The following is a 21590-nucleotide window of genomic DNA, read 5'->3' on the forward strand; positions in this document are numbered from 1 at the left end:
GTGGTCTGCAGTAGTGGTTTAGACTCTTAGTGACTTGCCTGTTGGATGTAACATTCAAACAATTCTATACTTCTGTAAATCACCACCCTCCTCCTTCACAGTTGAGCTCATGGAAAGTTTGTAAAGAAAAGCCAAGTAGTACAACATGGATGTGAAAACAGAAGGTGGATGTTTTCTCAACTGAACCATAGTAGAGCGCACCTGTGGTACATCCATTCAATAATCTCAAAATCTTCTATCAACAGACTGCCATATCCCCCACACAGAGTACCCAACTTCTCACAGCAACTAAGCACCCAAAGGACTTGGGGACTGGAGTTTCAGCAATGAAACATGGTCAAGAAATCATATGGCACAATATATACATGAGGTAAGTTAAGAGCGATCTTAAACTAAAATATTTGTTTAGCATCTGTCTGTCTCCTGGGAGCAGGAAAGGACCCAAGACTCTTACATACATACATGCTACATGCAGTGCCACCTTTTATGAAAATTAATGGAAAAGCAGTTATTTGCCTTGCAGCATCTTTCTACTCTATACAGTTAAACTAACAATGTGAAGGACTAGTTGACAGGCTAGTCAACTAATCACTCCACCCTCCTCCCCCTCCCCCGCTTCCTCTATCAGAAAGAGGCAGCAAGGGGGAACAGGAGAGAGTACTTCAGAGCAGCAGCACTGCTTGGAGCATGGGCCAAACCCCAGGTTCCATGCAGTGCTGCCGCTTTGAAATGCTGCGTGCAGCCTGGAGCCAGTGAGGGTGTTCCCAGGCTGCACGCGGCGTTTCAAAGGTGACCCCGGGCTCCTAAGGCTGGTGCTACCCTTCAAAGGCAGAGGTGCCCTATCGACTAATTGAATAATCAATGCATTTTGCATCTAGTCAATATTTAACATCCCTAAAGTAAACACTGTTCCCAAACAAAAGGTTTCAGAAGAGTGAGATGATAGTAATTTCCTGGCCTGAAACAGTTTTCTAGGAAGAAAAGAAAAAAAAAAAAAATCTGTCTGAAATGCTTTGTTAGCTGTTTTGGTGATGCTCCACCTCACAGCTCCACTCCTATAGACCCTGCTTTATTATTCAACATTTATATTGCAAATTTTGCCTATTCAATATTTATATTGCAAATTTTGCCTATTCAGCACTACAAGTCGGGCCCTATGGTGGCAAATGCTATAGAAGATATACAAACAATCACTACTTCAGAGAGCTTATTTTTAAAATGAAGTAAAGGTGGAGAAGTAATCCTTAAAACAGGGATATTGAAACATTTATGAATGAAAGACCATCTCCTATTCATGACATTCAAAGCAACTACAGTTCAAGTGGAAAAGTAATACTACTTCAACTGTTTTTCAGCTTTCAGAGAACTACTGCTTTTAACTAAAAATGTATTTCAGACTGAAAGGGAGGTTTTGTGGTGTTACCTTGCAAAGCCCAAACTTTAAAAAGCATGGGGACGAAAAAAGAGGGGAGGAAGAGAAGAGAACTAGTAGCCCTTCTCGGTTTACTGAATACAGAAAAAGGAACACACCACAGTAAAGTATTTTTATACAACTAAACAAACCTCTTCTAGTACAGGAGTCCAAATTTTTTAAACAGCCAGTTTATCCCAGGATAGATAAAAATGATTACTGATTTTTATTTAAATCACTTATTTTTCTTTCAAAAAATTAACACATTAAAACTGAAATCTGAATTGAATACAGAATGTTAAGAGCTAAACTTATTTCTTAAACGTATATGAAAATAATGCAAGCTCCATGAGCCACTGTCAAAAAACCGAGTTAAAGCTGCTTTTCTGAATCATTTCCCCCCCATCCTAACTTTTGTTCTTTATTAACATGCCACAATAGATGGTATTAAGTGCTTAGCATATCAAACTTATTTGCTGAAGTGTATTTAATAGAAGGTTGGTCTACTGTACCTCAGTAAGTCGATATAAGGAATGCAACTCCAGCTATATGAATAACGTAGCTGGAGTCAATATTGACTTATTTTTCTTGTCTGGGATAGAGTACAGGGGTCAAGTGCAGAGTCATCTGCGATCAATTTGACAGGTCTTCACTAGACTGTCCAAATTGTCTGCCGGTGCATTGTTCTCAAGAGATGTAGTGTAGATGCAACCCAAGGGTATGTCTTAGACTACAAAGTTTTAGCGTCTAGACTACATCCAGTTCTGTTGACAAAGCAAGCCGCTTCGTCGACATGATAGTGTAGACGCAAAGGACAGTGTAGATGCAATAACGCCTTCTGTCGGCAGAACTCTGTCGACAAAAAGCATTATTCCTCATAGAATAAGATTTATAGCCATTGACAAAACTTCTGAGTTCTGTCGACATTATGTCGACAGAACTCAGCCGCAGTGTAGATGCAGGTATAGCTTTGACGACAAAAGTCCACTCATGTTGACAAAACCCTGTAGTCTACACATACCCTTAATGTCAGTTTCCATTCTAACATAGCTTGATCAAGATTGAGTAAACAGGTAATTATCAGTCACTATTTTCTAAAGCAGTAGAAGGTACAATCTAAATATCAAGCTATATAATTTTTTAAGTGTATACAGTTATAGTCTACCCTCCTAAGTATCAAAAAACATACCAAATCTAGTGAAAGGCTCTATTTTGTTGTAAATCAAGTCAAGATTGGTGCCTCAGTAAAGGCATAGAATCACAATATCCTTGAATATATAGCATCTGCAATTACTTGTGATGCATTTTGGCATTCTAAATTAACTCTCTCTAAAAAAGGCCCTGAAATCACTGCTCACACGAGTCTATTGCCCAACAGATCTATAGAAGTTTCCACTGCATTAGCGACCAATACCCACAATTTCCTTTCCTCACTTAATGGCATTATGCCATATGTTTATTAGCAACTGTTAAACATGCCCTGCAGTTGAAGCTTGTCAGCTCAAGAACACGTGGTACCTTCCCTAGGACAATGATTGAATGATCTCTTCCAGAACCCTATTCCCAATTTACAAAAACACACACACACACACACACACACACACACACACACACACACACAGAAGAAAAAGAAAAACACACACACGCATGCACACTCTAAGGCAGACAAATGCCTAGTAAATATTTAGAGCATTGGAATATTAAATATCAGGGATTTTTAAAGACATTAGTTTGGTATCAGATTATTTTAAGAGGACTAAAGAACACAAAAACAGAGATGTGATAACACATGGGAATGGAAATACAGGCAGTCCCCGGGTTACGTACAAGATAGGGACTGTAGGTTTGTTCTTAAGTTGAATCTGTATGTAAGTCGGAACTGGCATCCAGATTCAGCCGCTGCTGAAACTGATCAGTTTCAACAGCGGCTGAATCTGGACACCAGTTCCGACTTACATACAGATTCAACTTAAGAACCCCAGGCGTCCCCAAGTCAGCTGCTGCTGAAACTGATCAGCAGCTGATTCCAGGAAGCCCGGGGCAAAGCAACTCTGCCTCTGGCTTCCTGTAGTCAGCCGCTGGTCAGTTTCAGCAGCAGCTGACTTGGGGACGCCTGGGGCAGAGCAGCTCAGGTGCTGCTGGGTTGGTCCAGTAGCGCCAAGGAGCAGTGCTACGGGACCAACCCACAGCGCCCCACCTGCTCTACCACAGGCCCCAGGCTTTGCTCCACGTCTCCCTGGTCTGCTGGGGTGGGGGGGGCACTAGCTGCGTCCCCCCCAGCAGACCAGGGAGACGCGGAGCAAAGCGACGGAGGACCCGGGACCGGACCCGCAGCGCTTCCAGATTAGCGCCGCGGGTTCGGCCCAGGTCCTCCGCCGCTTTGCTCCCCGTCTCCCTGGTCTGCTGGCTCCCCCAGCAGACCAGGGAGACGGGGAGCAGCTTTTCTCGCCCCAGGGCGAGAAAATCCCCGTTCGTAACTGCGGATCCGACATAAGTCGGATCCGCGTAACTCAGGGACTGCCTGTATAGTGGAAAAAGCCATAATTTAATTAGTTTGGAATTGTGAATGTGATTTAGGAGATCTGACTACCTAGTAAAACCACATTTATTCTTTTGATCACACATACAAGTCAAAACAACTACAGCAGAAGAGAGCATCACAAAACAACAACAAAAAACCAATGGTTCAAGGATACAGAGATCAGTACCTTCCATCTGCAAGTTCAACCCCAAAAAACTACCCCGCAAGGGTTCCAACTTACTTCAGGAATAGTACAAATGAGGAAAAATCTTATGTTATGCTATAACTAAGGATGTTAACTATTGGTTAATTGAATAGTCAAGTAATTGCATGAAATCTTTGCAGTTACTCAACTATTCTATAGTCTCTGAGGGTGGAGCTGGTAGCCAGTGCACTCAGCCCTTACTCCCAGAGAGCCCCCTGTTACCCCACACTGTTGCCTCTAACAGAGGCAACAGTGTAGGGTGCCAAGCAGGAGCCAGTCCACAAGAGGAACTGGTTGTTAAAGACCCGCTTTACTGCCTCTGATACAGGTCCGAGCTCCTGTGGACAGAGGCTGCTGGGGGATGGCAGAACTCTGCCACAAACCAGCCTCTGGCCACCAAAGCCCGTGCTGGCTGTGGACAGAGGCTAAGCCAGCAGCAGTCTTTGTCCGTGGGGGGTCTTAGCTCTCTGTGGACAGAAGCTGCTCCAGCCTCTGCTCAGGGTGAGCTAGGACCCCACACCAACGGGATGCTCCTCAGCAGCCTCCACCGCTTTCCGCCCCCCTTCACAGGCAGCAGTGGGTGGGGGGGGGGGGGAAGAAGAGTGAGGGATACAGGAGGCAAGTAGTCAAGAAGATTAACTGATAAGCCTAGGCTTATCAGTTAATTGTATATTGACTAGTCCCTTACATCCCTAACTATAATACAAGTGTTTTCATTAGAGCGAGCATGTATGAAATTTGGAAGATTTCAAATGTATTACTACTTTAAAAAAAAAAAAGAGTAGTGCTGTAGCACCTCACACACACACTTACTTTATTTTATAGACACACACACTTCCCCAGCTTTTCATGGGCAAAACCCACTTCCTCAGATGAAGGAAAATCCAATGACATATCAAGTATCAACACAAATACCACTTCTAAAAGTTACACCCGACTTACAATAAGATAGTCAAAAACTATTTTAAATTATAAAGATAAGAATGGTTGTAGGATTGCTAGAGAGGTAACATGAGGAGTAAAGAAATAAAGGCAACTGTCAAAGAAACTAGAAACTGTAGTAATTTAACAATTCAGACAAGACAATGGTGACAGAGGAACAAACCTCAAATTGCAAGACAACAGACAAAACATGCTTGAGAATTACATAGCAAAACACATTAGCAGTCTCAAAGCACTGAGTTTCAGAGAATGCTTTTACTAGACAGATAAAGATACTTCAACCTAAGGTGAAGTAAGATGCAGTTAATAGTGTATAATTCAAAAATGCTCAGGTAACTGAAGTCACTTTACCCACTTCTGAAGTGAACCGTAACACAGCAGCAGGGCATTAAGAAGTTCTTGCATATCCTATCCAACTGAAATTGCAGAAGCATCCACATTTACTTAATATGCCTGTCTTTTAAACCCTGAGGTCCTGCACCCAAATTTAGATCACTGGATTTGCCAGAATTGTCACAAATTATATAAAGAGCTTCAGTAGTCAGCTCGTGATTATGAAACCAGTTCATATCTAGCTTAAGTAGAAAAGTATTCCTTCAAAGAAGTTAGTGATTCAGTAGCATTAGTTATTCCTTAAGTGTCTCATTCATCTACGGACCAGAGTTAACCCTGCCTAGCTTTGAGAGCGCCAAATCAACATAAAGACAAACTATACAGTTGAAGGATTTTCATTTATTCTGGATGTGCCTTTAGATAAGTCTATTTGTAATAGAAACTATTACCTTTGTGCCTTACTTTAATTGTGATGAATTTACTCCACTATGTTGTTAGTTTAGCCACTATGTACAATACTGTCAGAAAATAGTGACACAGAAAATGAAGTACTCATACAGCTTTTATGTCAAGCACATGTATTTGTTGACATTTCAAACATCCTTTAGACACTTGATATAGTAAGAAGGTCTAAAGTTGTCAGTGGCCTTGCCAATAAGAACAACAGCTTGTTCTTTGAGTTGTAGGAGACACTCAGCTCATTTCAGTAGACTTCCGATAATCCGGAACCTATGGGATTTAGGTGGTGCTGGATTATCAAATATGCCAGACTATCAGGAGGTACTATAAGCAAGTAATATATATACTGTATATAAAGTGTTCTTAACCCTTTTTATTGTACATACTGCATACAGTATACTGTAACGTTTTAATTTTTTAAAGCCTTTTTTACCCTTTTTGCTCAGTTCAGCTGCTGCCGCTGTTACCTTGTGACTCTTTTTGCCAAAACTCACTCACTAGGCTCTTGCCATTTTGATGCCGGACTATCAGGAGTGACGGACTATTGGATGCCGGACTATTGGAGTTTTACTATAGTTTCAAAGCATTAAAGGGGTTAGGTGGCACATTAACTTGGTTTTCAGGAAACCACGTTTATCTCCATGCAATTGCAGACATTTTATGCAAAGTAACTGATGAAATCTAAGTCACCTATGCTGGAAAAAATTATTACAGAAAAAAGCGTATGAGCACCTCATGCACCCTCTAGATCAGTGGTCCCCAACCTTTAGAGGCTCCCACGGGGCGGGGCCACTCACGCACCAGGCGCCCAGGGGGCGGGGCCACTCACGCACCAGGCGCCCAGGGGCACGCCGGGGCGGGGATGCCGTTGCACCCGGCGCCGGCATGTGCCCCAAGGCCGGGGCTGCCGGAGCGCCTTGTGCCAGTACCACCACCCGAGCCGCGCACCCGCATGTGCCACGGGTGTGGGGCCGCCTGAGCGCCACGCACCAGTGCGTGTCGTGCGCCTGGGGCCGGCGCCGGCCCAGGTTGTCGGCGGGCACACACAAATGCCTCTGTGGGCACCATGGCACCTGCGGGCACCGCGTTGGGGACCACTGCTCTAGATCGGGGGGGGGGGGGGGCAAAGACATGGTTGCCGTTTGCCAGGGTTAGCCTCTGACAGGCTGCTGCCAATGGGAGAGACGCAGCAAATGGGAGCTGCAATTGCTGGGATTGAGCAGGTAAATATCGAGTTAAGTGCCAGTGAGGTAGCTAATCTTGAGAGACCACATCCAGCCTACAAGTTAATTATTTTAGGTACTAAAAATCAATGTTCTCTCTGATTGTGTTTTTTGCACATAGCTGTTTTTTGGGCACTGCTATAATTTGCCCCAGGAGAAGGAATCTTGTAAGTTTTTTTTTTTTTTTAAATCAGTGCAGTTACACATTTAAATGGATACAATTTTTGCGCTCCTAAGCACACCAATTTTTGTTCATGAAATGCACAAATAAAAATAGCAATCACTGGTCATAAACTACAACCAACCATATGGCTATTGAAACTATTATATATCCCTAATGTGTGCTGGAATTAAGGGTGCTGAGTTTGCTGCTGTGCTCCCTGACCTGAAGTGGATTTTCCTCATACACAGTTCATAGTTTGATTCAGTGGTGCTCAACACCACTGGTCAAGACAGGCATATTAGACGTTCAGCCTGAAAACAGAAGGCAGGGCAGTCTGTTTACTGGAGCCAGGTGTGGCAACTGGAGCAGAATATGCCCGAATCCATCCCGGGCAGAGGTAGACTAAGGAAGCCATTTAAACTACACACGTGGGCATACAGACATGTGAAAGGATTTACCGTCTCCGCCAGCGAATAGCGGTACCCCGACTCAACATGACTCTGGCCGGGAAGATGCCACTGTTCTCCCCCGCCCTTCCCTAGCCACTCCCAGCCCTTGTGGCGTCGTACCTGCTCTGCAGTGACCGGTTCGTTGAGGCGGTGCTCACCGGAGAGGTGGTGCCTGAGAAGCAGGGTTCGTTTGTAGTTGCGAGTGCCCTTGCAAAGTTCGTCGTGGCCCCCCGCACCGCCTCCGCCAGCCATGCTGTTGTCGGGGGCGGCGGCGGTACACCAGGCGCAAGACATGAGGCCGGTCTCCTGGCAATAGTGCAGCCATGGGAACTCCTTGAGCCAGGAGCCCTGGAAGGAGACGTGCAGCTTCTGCAGCAGGGACTTGGGCCTGGCCGCTAACGGGAAATGCTTGATGCTTTCCCCCTCCCCCGCGCCCACGCTGCTGCCCTCCGCCTCGTCCCCCCCATCGCCTCCAGATCGCCTGCTGCTGCTACAGCTGCCGCCCTCGGCGCCGCTGCCGTCGCCCAGGCTGCCCCCCTCGCCGTCCTCTTCGTCGTCACTGCTGTCGCTCAGGGAGCCCCCGTCTTGGACCAGCTCCTTGCCCTCCAGCAGGCCCTCGGGCTCCAGGCCCTCGGCGCCCTCCAGCTCCAGCTCCTCGTCCGCCCCCCGCCCATTGAAGTGCCTCCGCGGCCAGGCAGGGGCCTCGCAGCCATTGTTAGCGGCGGAGGGACCAGAGAGCAGACCTCCGCCGCCCCCCCGAAAGGCCAGAGTCCTGCGATTCCTCTCGGCGAAGATGGGGCCGCTGGCGGCCGCAGGGGAGACTGCGTCCTGGGGCGGTGGCAACAACAACAGCTCCTTCCCCTCTGCGGCGGCCTCCAGCTCCTCGGCGTCCAGCCCCTCCAGCTCCACTTCCTCGTCCGCCCCCCGCCCGTTCAGTTGCTCGGGGTCTTGCCGGGCCCAGGCCTCCGCCAAGTCACCCCCGTTGTTACTGCTCGAAGAGCCGCCTCCGGCAGCTCCCCCGGCCGCCGCTGCGGCCGCCGCGGTGACCAGGCCGCCAGCCCGGAACGCCAGAGTCCTGCGGTTCATCTCCGCGAACATGGCGCGCGCGCGCGCGCGCCCCCCGCCCACCTCGCGCCCCCCGCCTCGCGCTCTGACTCGCGCCCGCCGCTCCCCGACCAACCGCTCTGCCCGCTGTCGGGAAACGGGAGCCGGCCTGCCCAGGGAACAAAGGGAGACAAAGGGGCGAGTCCGGCCCCGGCTCTGGCCTGTACCGCCGCAGGCTCCCCACAATGGATCCGGCTCGGCAGCGCTTCCGTCCCGACAGGCCCTGGCCCAGGTCGAATGGCAAATGAACAACGGACTGCTCCCACAATGCACCGGGCAGCCACGGAGGGGGAGGGAGGAGAGCAGGCGGGGGAAAGGAGCGGGAGGCCGAACAGCTGGTGAGTGTCAGGTTCTAGTCAGCGCTCGCTGCACCTCCCACCCCGCTCCCAGCGCACCCCGCGGCCCCCCGCCTCCCCCGCAGCGGGGCCCTCGCCTCAGCTGCCAGCTCGAGCCATGCGCGGCCCCTGGAGCTGGAGCCCGCCTAGGGTGGCCTAAGCATTTTGAGCCCCGTGTTGTGTCTCAGAAGGGTGCCCGCGGGGCCCTGACTTCTGGTTGTGGGCGATGGTGGCGACACCCCGCCCTCCTCCGCGGTACAGTGTGCCAGGCGCTGGTAATTGCTGCGAAATGCACTGCCCCGAGTGCCTAAAGCCTGTTGCTCTTGTGAAATGGGAATTCAAAGGAAAGGTCACCCACGTGCTGAACTGAGTGGGGATGATTGCCATGGCTGTTACATCACGCCCCGCCAATTACAGAGCGCCCTGCGTGTTTATACCTGCGCAGCCATACACTCGAATGACAGACATTACCTGGGGTTCCAGAATCCAACACAAAGGGGAGGAGTGCAGGTCAGTGATCTCAGTGTGCACTACAGCAGGCAGTAATCATTAATAAATCTGAAAACACAAGTTATACTGGTTCTAATGATCTTGTAGCTTTCATAACAGTCCGTGCTTTATTGTTTCCTAGTTCATTCAAAGCTGACAAGTCTCAGAGAGATAGGAGGTATCTGCAAAAATAACAAGGCGTCCTGTGGCACCTTAAGGACTAACAGATTTATTTAGGCATCAACTTTTGTGGGTAAAAACTACTTTGCCACTCCCTGCATCTGACAAAGTGGAATCCAAAACTGAGCTAATGTTTCTTAATTCCTTTTTGTGTGGGTGCTATGATTATGGACATGCCCCTAAAGTTTACCCTATCTACTCTGCAATATCACAGTCACCAAATTTGTAGCCGATTCTGTTTCTTGCACAGAAACTGAACACTTGCAGGGGAAAATCATTTGTAGACTCATAATTGTGAGGAAGAAAACCCTTAAAAACAAAACCCAAAAGTAAGTTTATACAGTGAAATTTACTTGATACTGAATGCTTCATTCATTGCAGTCAGATGTTAATCTTTGCTTAATTATGGGCAAGTCTACATTTAGGCCTGGTCTACAATACAGACCTCTGTTAGTACAACTACATCACACAGGGGTGTGAAAAATCCACATCTCTGTGAAACATAGTTATACTGACCTACTACCCCCACATGGGCAGTGTTATATTGGCGGGAGAGCCTTTCCTATTGACATAACTATTGCCTCTCTGAGGCTAAGTGTAGACTACTCTTTCATCTGGAAAAGCTACTCAAATTTCGCTCCGCAATTTGCATAGCTTTTTCCCATTGCTTTTCCAGAAGAGGCTTTTCTGCCATTTGGCCCCATCTAGACAGGGCCAAATGGCAGAAAAGCCTCCTCTTTTGGCAGAGCCCTTATTCCTTGTAGAATGAGGTATATAGGGCTCCCCGAAAGAGTGCATTTGCTCTTCCGCAAAAAAAGTGGAAGAGCAAACATCTTGCCTGGCTGCGGCAGAGTTTTTTCCGGGATACCTCTGGTATCCCAGAAAAACCCACCAATTTTAAACATACCCTGAGAGGTGGATTAACTTTGCTGATGGGAGAGCTCTCTCCCTTCATCTTAAAGTGTCATTATTAAAATGCTACAGTGACACAGCTATATTGGTGCAGCTGCATCACTACAATATAGGCTTTAAGGAAGAGCACTTCTATCAGTGAAGTTAGTTCAACTCCCCAACAGGCGGTACCTATATTAGTAGAAGAAACTCTCCTACTGACATAACATCTATGAGGGGTGGAGTGAATTAGGTCAGTATAACTACATAACTCAGGGATGTGAATTTTTCACATCCCTGAGCAACGTTGTTATATTGATATAGATCTGTAGTGTAAACAAGATCTGTGATGCTACATAAATGCCTCTCTATTACAGATCATTGTAGCAGAAGCATCCAATTGATGTGCTTGTCCCAAACTGCTGGAAACTCCATTTATCTCCTCCTCAGCTGCCAAACCTCCCATTCCCTTCCCCACAACACTTTCTGTAATGCACTTATGTTTTTAGCTGAAAATTCTGCAGCACATAGCACAGTGTTAGAGAACAGTTTTTGCTTTAAGTCTTTACTTATAGGGCAGTATCACAAGACATTTTAGTATTAAACATTTTCTACTGAAAGGTAAATACTTAAAGAGACAATTAATTAAAATTAAAGAGGCAAAATAATTAAAATACAGTCTAAAAGAATCAACTTGGCTAAATTATACAAAATCAAATAGCACCAAGAAATCAGGTATAAAAGAAAATCCAGTGGCCCTCAACTCATCTCTCCCAACTAACAAAATGGATCTGTTCACAAATGATACAAATGGTTGGGTTGAAAAAAGGAAGCCTTAGTATGAAAACTACAGTATAGGCAAATCAGAATAAATGGAAGTTATATTTTAATGAGTTAATGAATGGAAAATAGAGCACTGTTCAAACTGTAAATATTATAGATGCCTAAATAATATTCGTATGCTAAAGTGAGATCATCAGAAAAATCAGTAATTGAAAATATTAACTCACTTTCTAAACTCTGAGAGGAGTAAAGATAGCATATAAGTAGAAAACCAGTTTAACCCTGTCCTCAGAAATAGTATAATAACTGAGTTCGGAAATACACTGTATTCTTATTATTGAAGGTTAAAACTCTATGGGGTCTCACTATAATTCTGTAGTTTTCTCTGGAGGAATAAATAAATCATAGAATGCATTGTCATACACCTAGGAGAATTATGGTGACTACTTGAAACCATAAGAGGAGGTAGAAGAGTAGTTGAATATTGAATAGGTGACAGACAGAGAGAGGCAGGATCACATGGGTCCCAGGATGAAGAAACATAAGGTTCGACTAGCAAGGCAGGTATATAGAAGTTAGTGTATACCTTTGTATTATCACAAATTCAGATGTTGACTCAGACATTTGCAAAATGGTCTAGCTAGAAGACATAACTTTACCAGACCTTCTAAAAGCCAGTGGGAAATTTATCTTACTAAAGAGTTTACAACAATGTCTTCCCAATGAAAACATAGTTTGGAAAGGAAGACAATAACTTTCATGTATACTAAATAAAGCTGGCTGAAAATTTTTCAACAGAATGTTTTTCTCTCCGAAAATATTGTTTAACTGAATTCAAACTTCCCACGTGAACATGTCAATCTTGACAACATTTTGTTTGGAAAAAAATCAGAATGAAGCATTTTGGTAATGAGAAAACATCCCATTTTGACATTTTCAGAATGGAATTTTCAGTTTTTAATTTTGAAACAAATTCTAATTCCAAATGTATATTATTACTTGATAAATTGTAATGAACAATGAAACATTTTGATTTTGATTAAACATTCTGATTGACTCAATGGAAATGAAACATTTTGTTTGAACCAAAATAAAAATAATTCAAAAATTTAATTTTCAGGAAATTTCATAATTCAATATATCATTCTGATTCAAAACAAAAACAAAATTTTAAGTTGTGGAATCTCCTATTAAATGGGAATTATTGTTTCCAATTATCTTTGTATCGGACAAATCCCAACACAATTCAAGAAATAGTTCTAATTTAAGTTACAATGCGAAAACAATTCTTGATACCCCCCAGAGAACTGGGCCAAGATGGAAGAGCTATCAAAAGGATACTGTATGCTTCATGGCATAATGACAACAAATTCTGCTGCAAGTATTTCTAAATTCTGCAGAACTCCTGAATTCTGTGATAATGTTAAATTATGATTTCTGCATTATTTTTTCCATTAAATACCCATCATTTCCATCCTTCCCATGTCAGACACACATATAACTGTAGTTCATAGTTGAAAATACTCATAAATTTGTCAATGATTATTTACAAAAAAGATTATTTCTGATGATTATCTTTTCTATGTGTTCTCTATATATTAAAGCTATTTGGGCTTCAGTAATTAAAATGTTGTCTGAGTGATACAGCTCAGAATCTCCTTCTTTCATCCTGTACATACCAAAGAAAGGAGGAGGATGCAAGTTTCGGTGGTTCATCTTCTCAGCACCTCGTGCCTGAGATACTACTTCTACACTAGGCAACGTGGCTGCCTGTGTTGAACATTCAGCTCCCCTTGCTCCCTGCAAACTGGATTCTAGTTTCCTGATTCTCCTTTGGCCTGGTTCTATACAACAGAATATTAAAGAGAGCGTGCACTTTAATACAATTAATCTACGCTTGTGGTTATGAGAAAATTACAGACAGGTCACAGCACAGCAGAGCTGGATGAGACAGAAAAAATGCTAGATGTTGGACTGCTGCAAAATAATGAATTCTGCAGCAAAAATGCTCAATTCTATGGTATTTTTGAAAAAGGACAGAGTCTTAGCCAAGGGCATACAGTTATGGAATCCATAAGGTCTTGAGTGAGACCCTATGTCAGCGCTGGTCTACACCCATAATTCACTGTGAAAGAATCATGGAAGAGCTCACAGCAGATCCACACAGTAGGGAACAGGAGAGAAGCTAGTCCATGAGATAATCTGTTGTTTAAATGTGGTACTCATTATAATACTGTTTGAAATCCCTTTCTTAAAATGAGGCAAGAAAACAACACAAAGCAAAATGGTTATTGATGGGTAAAATTTTTATCTGACTGAAGTCAATGGGAGTTTTGCTCTTGACTTCAGTAGAGCCAGGATTTCACTTTAAGGTACAAGGATGTGGGTGATTAAATAGAAAAACATTGGCCCAGGTCCACAGAGGTATTTTGATTCTTAATTTCTGCTGATTTAAATAGAAATTAGGACCTTAAATATCTCTGTGGCACTGGGCCACTATGTTCATTACTGAATATAGTATCACAATTTTAACCCGACCTACCTCAGTTCTGAGGAAGCATTAGCATTTCTTGAAATAATTGTATTTAAAAAAATACATGTTACTATCACTAAGAAAATCAAAACAGGTTTAACAAAATTCCTTGATTGTTGGACGAAGTCTGTTGACAGAGACAGATGCCTGGTCAGTAAGGAAATAATTCAGTACTCACGTATATGATGGGTAGCACATTGATATCTTCCTTAGAACTGCTGCTGCTACCTTATGTGCAGCCCAACTATGGAAGCTGAAGTTTTTTTCTTCTCTTTCATTTTCAAAATCCTCTGCCGTAGAAAAGACCCATGGTTTCTGATAGTATATTTCAAATCTGTGTCTCTCCTGCCGCAGTTTAGAAGCTGGTTTGGTTCTTGACATAACATAAGGCCAAATTGTGTTCTAAATAGTTGTCAAAATCCATCTGAGGTGTTTGGAAACATGTCCTCTCTTCTATCATACCACTCATCCCATATCTCATGTAGCCAGAGCGAACAATATTTTTTTCTCCTATGTCTGGAGCTATCTTTTTCCAAAGGCTCCTTTCCCTTTCCTTCCCTTCCCTTCCCACCACCAGTGGGCAGAGAACAAAATTCTGTTTTCTTCTTACATTAACTTTGTTCAATAGCTTTGTTTCTCCCCTCAACTCAAACTTGTCCTCCCCTAATCTCTCTATGCCCTTCACTTTCTCTCCCCTCCTTCTCATCCCCAAACAAAGCTCATACATGTTGGAAGAGGAGCCACAAAAAAGCCTGGTTCCTTGGACCTTGCCCTAGTCTACTACACTTAAAACTTACATAAATTTAGCTAAATTATTCAGAGCTGTGAAAAATGGCATGCCCTTTCTAATGTAGTTAGGTAGATCTAAACCCTCACTACAGATGCAGGTAGGCAGAAGAATATTTCCATTGACCTAGCTACTTCCTCTCGAAGGGGTGAATTTACTACATTGATGCAAAACTCCCTTCTATCGCTGTAGTAAGTGTCTACACTACATCGCTATGGTGTTGTAACTAGAGCCATGTCATTGGAGCACTTCTAGTGTAGACATACCCTGATACACTTCTTCTCCCTAACCGCAGTTTCTCAACTGTCATGGAATTCTACAAGCCAGTCACTATGTCCTTTTCCAACATGGAATGTCAACAGGAATTCCCAGCTCAGTGGCATAAATTAAAAAGCTCTATACTTGTTGCATCAGAATAATACTATACTCATAATTAATAAAAAGACCCATGATACTATTCAGAAGAAAATACTTGTAACTTTTAAAGTTGTTGACTGTGAAGTAGGCTGACATCCTCAGAAAAAAGACTGACCAACCCGCTGAAATGACTAAATAAATAGGACTAGATTCACTCAGACATTTTGGCTAAGGCACATTTATAGATACTTTAATTTGACCCTACTTGGGTGCAAGGAAAGTTCATATCTCTCATGCATAACTGCCTTTGCTGAATCTGTACATGTACTCCAATTGAAGCCACACTTTCCACAGGGTCTATGAGGTCTAGATTAACTCCAATTGCATATACCAGTTTGCGAGGCCCAGGGCAGCCCAATTTCGCGGGGCCCCCCTTTGCCATAGTGCATGCACAGTGGCGCCATGGTGCATGCGCAGGGCTTCTTGAAGTGCGGGGCCCGAGACGGTCGCCCCACTCGCCCTGCCCTATATCTGCCCCGACCACTAGTGGGGTAGATAAACAGGTCCCAGACTTATCTTCCATGTCATTCATTGAAAAAAAAAACTACTGGACCAGAGGTATCTAGTGGATATAGTGTATCTAGAATTCTAGAAAGACCTTGATAAAGTCCCTCACCAATGATTATTAAGCAAAGTAAGTTGTCATGCGGTAAGAGGGAAGATCCTCTCATGGGATAGTAATTGGTTAAAAGACAGGAAACAAAGGGTGGGAATAAATGGTCAGTTTTCAGAATGGAAAAAGGTAATTAGTGGTGTCCCCCAGGGGTCTGTAATGGGAGTGATCCTATTCAACATGGCTGCATCTAGACTGGCAAGTTTTTCCGCAAAAGCGATTGCTTTTGCGGAAAAACTTGCCAGCTGTCTACACTGGCTGCTTGAATTTCCGCAAGAACACGGACGATCTCATGTAAGATTGTCAGTGTTCTTGCAGAAATACTATGCTGCTCCTGTTCGGGCAAAAGCCCTCTTACGCAAATGCTTTTGCGTAAGAGGGCCAGTGTAGACAACGCGGTATTGTTTTGCGCAAAAAAGCCCCAATCGCAAAAATGGCGATTGGGGCTTTCTTGTGCAAAACCACATCTAGATTGGCACGGACACTTTTCCGCAAAAAGTGCTTTTGCGGAAAAGCGTCCATGCCAATCTAGATGCTCTTTTCCGCAAATGCTTTTAATGGAAATACCTTTCCGTTAAAAGCATTTGCGGAAAGTCATGCCAGTCTAGACGTAGCCCACATGTATAAATGATCTGGAGCAAGGGGTATAACAGTAAGATAGCAAAATTTGCAGATGATACAAAATTGTTCAAGATAGTTAAGTTCACAGCAGATTGTGAAGAGCTTCAAAATGATCTCACAATACTAGGTGACTGGGCAACAAAATGGCAGATGAAATTCAATGTTGATAAATGCAAAGTAATACATGTTGGTAAACATAATCCCAACTATGCTTATAAAATGATGGGGTCTAAATTAGCTGTTACCACTCAAGAAAGAGATCTTGAAATCACTGTGGATAGTTCTCTGAAAAAATCCACTCAATGTGCAGTGGCAAACAAAAAAAGTAACAGAATGCTAGCGATCATTAGGAAAGGGATAGATAATAAGACAGAAAATATCTTATTGCCTCTTTATAAATACATGGTATGCCCGCATCTTGAATACTGTGTGCAGATGTGGTCACCTCATCTCAAAAATGATGTATTGGAATTGGAAAAAGTTCAGAAAAGGATAACACAAATGGTTAGGGTATACAAAATCTGCAATATGAGGAAAAATTAATAAGACTGGGACTTTTCAGCTTGGAAAACAGATAACTAAGGGGGGATATGATGCAGGTCAAAATACATATGATCCCCTGGGATCAGTTCTGGGAATGGTTCTGTTCAATAGTGTCATCAAGGATTTAGATAATGGCATAGAGAGTACTCTTATTAAGTTTGCAGATGCTACCAAGCTGGGAGAGATTGCAAGTGATTTAGAAGATAGGGGCATAATTTAATATGATTTGGACAAACTGGAGAAATGGTCTGAGGTACATAGGATGAAGTTCAATAAGGACAAGTGCAAAGAACTCCGCTTAGGAAGGAACAATAGAAAATGGAAAGTAACTGTCTAGGAAGACATACTGCAGAAGGGATGTAAGGATCATATAATGCACCACAAACTAAATATGAGTCAATGGTGTGACACTGTTGCAAAAAAGCAAATATTATTCTGAGATGCATTAACATGAGTGTTGTGAGTGTTGTGCACAGAAGTAGTAATTCTTCCCCTCTACTCTGCACTGATTAAACCTCAACTGTAGTACTGTGTCCAGTTCTGGGTACCACATTTCAGGAAAGATGTGGACAAATTGGAGGGGATCCAGAAAAGAGCAACAAAAATTATTAAAGTTCTAGGAATTATGACCCATGAAGGAAGACTGAAGGAACTGGGTTTGTTTAGTTTGGAAAAGAGAAAACTCAGAGGGGACATGATAGCAGCTTTCAAGTACCAAAAAGAGGTGTTATAAGGACAAGGAAGAAAAAGTATTCTCCTTAACCTCTGATGATAGGACAAGAAGAAATGGGCTTAAATTGAAAAAAGGGAGGTTTAGGTTGGACATTAGGAAAAACTTTCTGTCAGTGTCGTTAAACACTGGAATAAAGGTTGTGACATCATCACTGAAGGTATTTAAGAGCAAGTTAGAGAGATCTGTCAGGGAGGACATGCTGCTATCATGTCTCCTCTCTGTCTTCTCTTTTCCATGAGAGCAGAGAACTGGACTTGATGAACTCTTGAGGTCCCTTCCAGTTTTAGTATTCTATGATTCTATGAAAATCATGACTGGTGTGGAGAGTAAATAAGAAAAAGTTATTTACTTCTTCCCATAATGCAAGAATTAGGGACCACCCAATACAAATATTAGGCTGCAGGTTTAAAACAAACATAAGGAAGTATTTTTTCGACAACACACAGTCAACTTGCACAACTCCATGCCAGAGGATGTTGAGAAGGACAATAATTTAACAAGGTCAGTTGATTCAGGCTCTGAGACTCACCGCCATTTTGTTTTTTCCACTGTAGATGTACCCACATGTTGATTTAGGCACTTACAAGGATTTCTGTATCTAACACTGTTTCAGCAAAGCACTTAACACATGCTTAATATTTTGAGCATGTGCTTAAATCTCTGTTAAGCATGAGTTTAACTTGAAGTGAATGAGAGCATGTGCTTTAAGTTAACCATGTGTTTAAATGCTTTGCTGAATTAGAACCTCCATACAAATGTGAGTGTCTAACTTTGAAAAATAGGCTTTGGAATATGAACTGTATGTGCAGTCAGTATATTTATCAGAAAAGAAATTCTTGAATTCCACTTACTTTTCAGACTTATAAATATATAGAACTCCAAGGAAAAAAGTTATATACATTAATAGTTTAGGAATGTTGATATAATAGTGTGAACGAGCATATGCCTCCAGAAGCTTGAAGCTAAAACAAAAGACTTAAAAATGCTCAACAAAAAGCTTTTTTTTTTTTAAAGCTCATAAAAATAGTAGTTGCTGACCTTTTCAACAAATTATTTCCCATTTTCAATCAAAGTGAAAGTGTTTTTGTAATCTAAAGGATTTATTAGGCAATTTAACATGACTGTTTTGGTAAATTATTCAGCTGTTCTCATATATTGGACCTTTTTCCATTTCTTTTCTTTGAATTAACAAGGACCATTTTCTACCAAATGGAAAGCTACATTAAGAAAAAAAATGTAAAAAAGTGGATAGGCTGAAAAACTAATATTCTCGACTCTGCATAATCTGGATTCAGGCAAGGTTATGGAACTTAAAACACTCGCAGCACTGATTGATTATCTCCTCCTCTCGGTGGATAGAGGTCAGACATGCATTCTTATCATCCTTGATCTCTTTGTAGCATTCAGTATTGTCAACCATGTAATATTGCTGTCTCACCTGAGAGAAGTGCAGACATCAAGGGGTAATGACTAAAATCCTTCCTGGACGGATGCACTCAACCATTAATGATGGGAAGCTGAACCTCCATGTACCATTTTGTACCTCAAAGTAACACCTTGGAGCCCCCATATTCATGACTCATATTATCATGAGATGTTTTGAATAAAGTATTCCTTGTGAGGTATCATTTTAGAAATCTTGATCTGTTGAACATTAATACCTTGTTGGATTGTACATGCTGTGATTGTATGTGAAATTATGAAATATTTCTATATGTGCTACTGAAATACGTTGTGAGGTTAGTCTATTTAATCATAGAATCATAGAATACTAGGACTGGAAGGGACCTCGAGAGGTCATCGAGTCCAGTCCCCTGCCCTCATGGCAGGACCCAGTACGGTCTAGACCATCCCCAATAGACATTTATCTAACCTACTCTTAAATATCTCCAGAGATTGAGATTCCACAACCACCCTAGGCAATTAATTCCAGTGTTTAACCACCCTGACAGTTAGGAACTTTTTCCTAATGTCCAACTTAAACCTCCCTTGCTGCAGTTTAAGCCCATTGCTTCTTGTTCTATCCTCAGAGGCCAAGAAGAACAAATTTTCTCCCTCCTCCTTGTGACACCCTTTTAGATACCTGAAAACTATCACATCCCCTCTCAATCTTCTCTTTTCCAAATTAAACAAGCCCAGTTCTTTCAGTCTTCCTTAATAGGTCATGTTCTCTAGACTTTTAATCATTCTTGTTGCTCTTCTCTGGACCTTCTCCAATTTCTCCACATTTTTTTTGAAATGTGGCGCCCAGAACTGGACACAATACTCCAACTGAGGCCTAAGTAGCGCAGAGTAGAGCGGAAGAATGACTTTTTGTGTCTTGCTCACAACACACCTGTTAATGCATCCTTGAATCATGTTTTCTTTTTTTGCAAAAGCGTTACACTGTTGACTCATATTTAGCTTGTGGTCCTCTATAACCCCTAGATCCCTTTCTGCCTTACTCCTTCCTAGACAGTCGTTTCCCATTCTGTATGTATAAAACTGATTGTTCCTTCCTAAGTGGAGTACTTTGCATTTGTCCTTATTAAACTTCATCCTGTTTACCTCAGACCATTTCTGCAATTTGTCCAGATCATTTTGAATTATGACCCTATCCTCCAAAGCAGCTGCAACCCCTCCAACCTTGGTAACATCGGCAAATTTAATAAGCAGGGCTCAACAAACTATAGAATCTACTTGCCCATGGCGAGTAGATTTCAGCCGCGCGCCCCGTTTACCTGTGGCATGCGCATGCGCAATGCGGCTCTTGTGCATGCACAGTGCGGGGCTTTCGCCGCCATTTGTCAAGCCCTGTTAATAAGCGTACTCTGTATGCCGATATCTAAATCGTTGATGAAGATATTGAACAGAACCAGTCCCAAAACAGACCCCCTGCGGAACCCCACTTGTTACTCCTTTCCAGAAGGATTGTGAACTGTTAATAACTACAGGCAGTCCCCCGGTTACGTACAAGATAGGGACTGTAGGTTTGTTCTTAAGCTGAATTTGTATGTAAGTCGGAACTGGTACATATTGTAGGGGAAACTCTAGCCAAACATTTCTCCAGAGCTCAGTTTTATTCTCCCACACCTCACTTCCCTCAGTCCTTTATTCTCAAGCTAAGGTGTCTGCTGAGAAAAGCCGCTCTGCGTCTCCCTGGTCTGCTGGGGGGGGGGGGCGCTAGCTTCGCCTGTACTCTCTGGGAACGGTTATCCAGCCAATTATGCACCCACCTTATAGTAGTGCCATCTATGTTGTATTTCCTAGTTTATTGATAAGAATATCATGCGAGACCATATCAAACGCCTTACTAAAGTCTAGGTATACCACTTCCACCGCTTCTCCCTTATCCACACGACTTGTTATCCTATCAAAGAAAGCTATCAGATTGGATTGACATGATTTGTTCTTTACAGATCCATGCTGGCTGTTCCCTATCACCTTATTATCTTCCAAGTGTTTGCAGATGATTTCCTTAATTAATTGCTCCATTAACTTTCCTGGCACAGAAGTTAAACTGACTGGTCTGTAGTTTCCTGGATTGTTTTTATTTCCCTTTTTATAGATGGGCACTATATTTCCCCTTTTCCAATCTTCTGGAATCTCTCCTGTCTTCCATGGTTTTCCAAAGATGATAGCTAAAGGCTCATATACCTCCTCTATCTATAAGGTAACACCTCCTCTCTTTTTTCCCCGCCTGTCCTTCCTGAGTAAGCTGTATCCTTCTATACCGATATTGCAATCGTGTGTATTATCCAACCAAGTCTTTGTGATGCCAACGATGTAATAGTTGTATTTATTTATTAGCACTTCCAGTTCTTCCTGCTTATTACCCATACTTCTTGCATTTGTAAATAGGCATCTAAGATACTG

General features: G+C 42.9%; 2 protein-coding genes across 5 annotated transcripts in view; one reads left to right on the top strand and one right to left on the bottom strand.

The window, feature by feature from the left end:
• ZBTB10 (zinc finger and BTB domain containing 10) overlaps positions 1 to 9094 on the bottom strand; it is a 59903-nt gene extending 50809 nt beyond the window's left edge. Inside the window, exons 1-2 of one of the 3 annotated variants that reach the window (XM_075920469.1) lie at positions 8887 to 9094; positions 7827 to 8054 (exon numbers count right to left, since the gene is read on the bottom strand). In XM_075920469.1, coding sequence (XP_075776584.1) covers positions 7827 to 8000 — 174 coding nt within the window. In that variant the 5' untranslated portion in view covers positions 8001 to 8054; positions 8887 to 9094. Of the gene's footprint in view, positions 1 to 7826 lie in introns of all 3 variants that reach the window. The other 2 variants (XM_075920468.1, XM_006135274.3) reach the window with 2 other exon arrangements.
• The window catches only part of LOC142827013 (uncharacterized), a 50554-nt gene continuing 38052 nt past the window's right edge, over positions 9089 to 21590 (top strand). Inside the window, exon 1 of one of the 2 annotated variants that reach the window (XM_075920472.1) lies at positions 9089 to 9655. In XM_075920472.1, the coding sequence (XP_075776587.1) occupies positions 9522 to 9655 (134 nt within the window). In that variant the 5' untranslated portion in view covers positions 9089 to 9521. The remainder of the gene's footprint in view (positions 9656 to 21590) is intronic. The other variant, XM_075920473.1, reaches the window with a different exon arrangement.

Source organism: Pelodiscus sinensis, chromosome 2 (genome assembly GCF_049634645.1).
Source record: "Pelodiscus sinensis isolate JC-2024 chromosome 2, ASM4963464v1, whole genome shotgun sequence".
In the NCBI taxonomy this organism is placed as follows: domain Eukaryota; kingdom Metazoa; phylum Chordata; order Testudines; family Trionychidae; genus Pelodiscus; species Pelodiscus sinensis.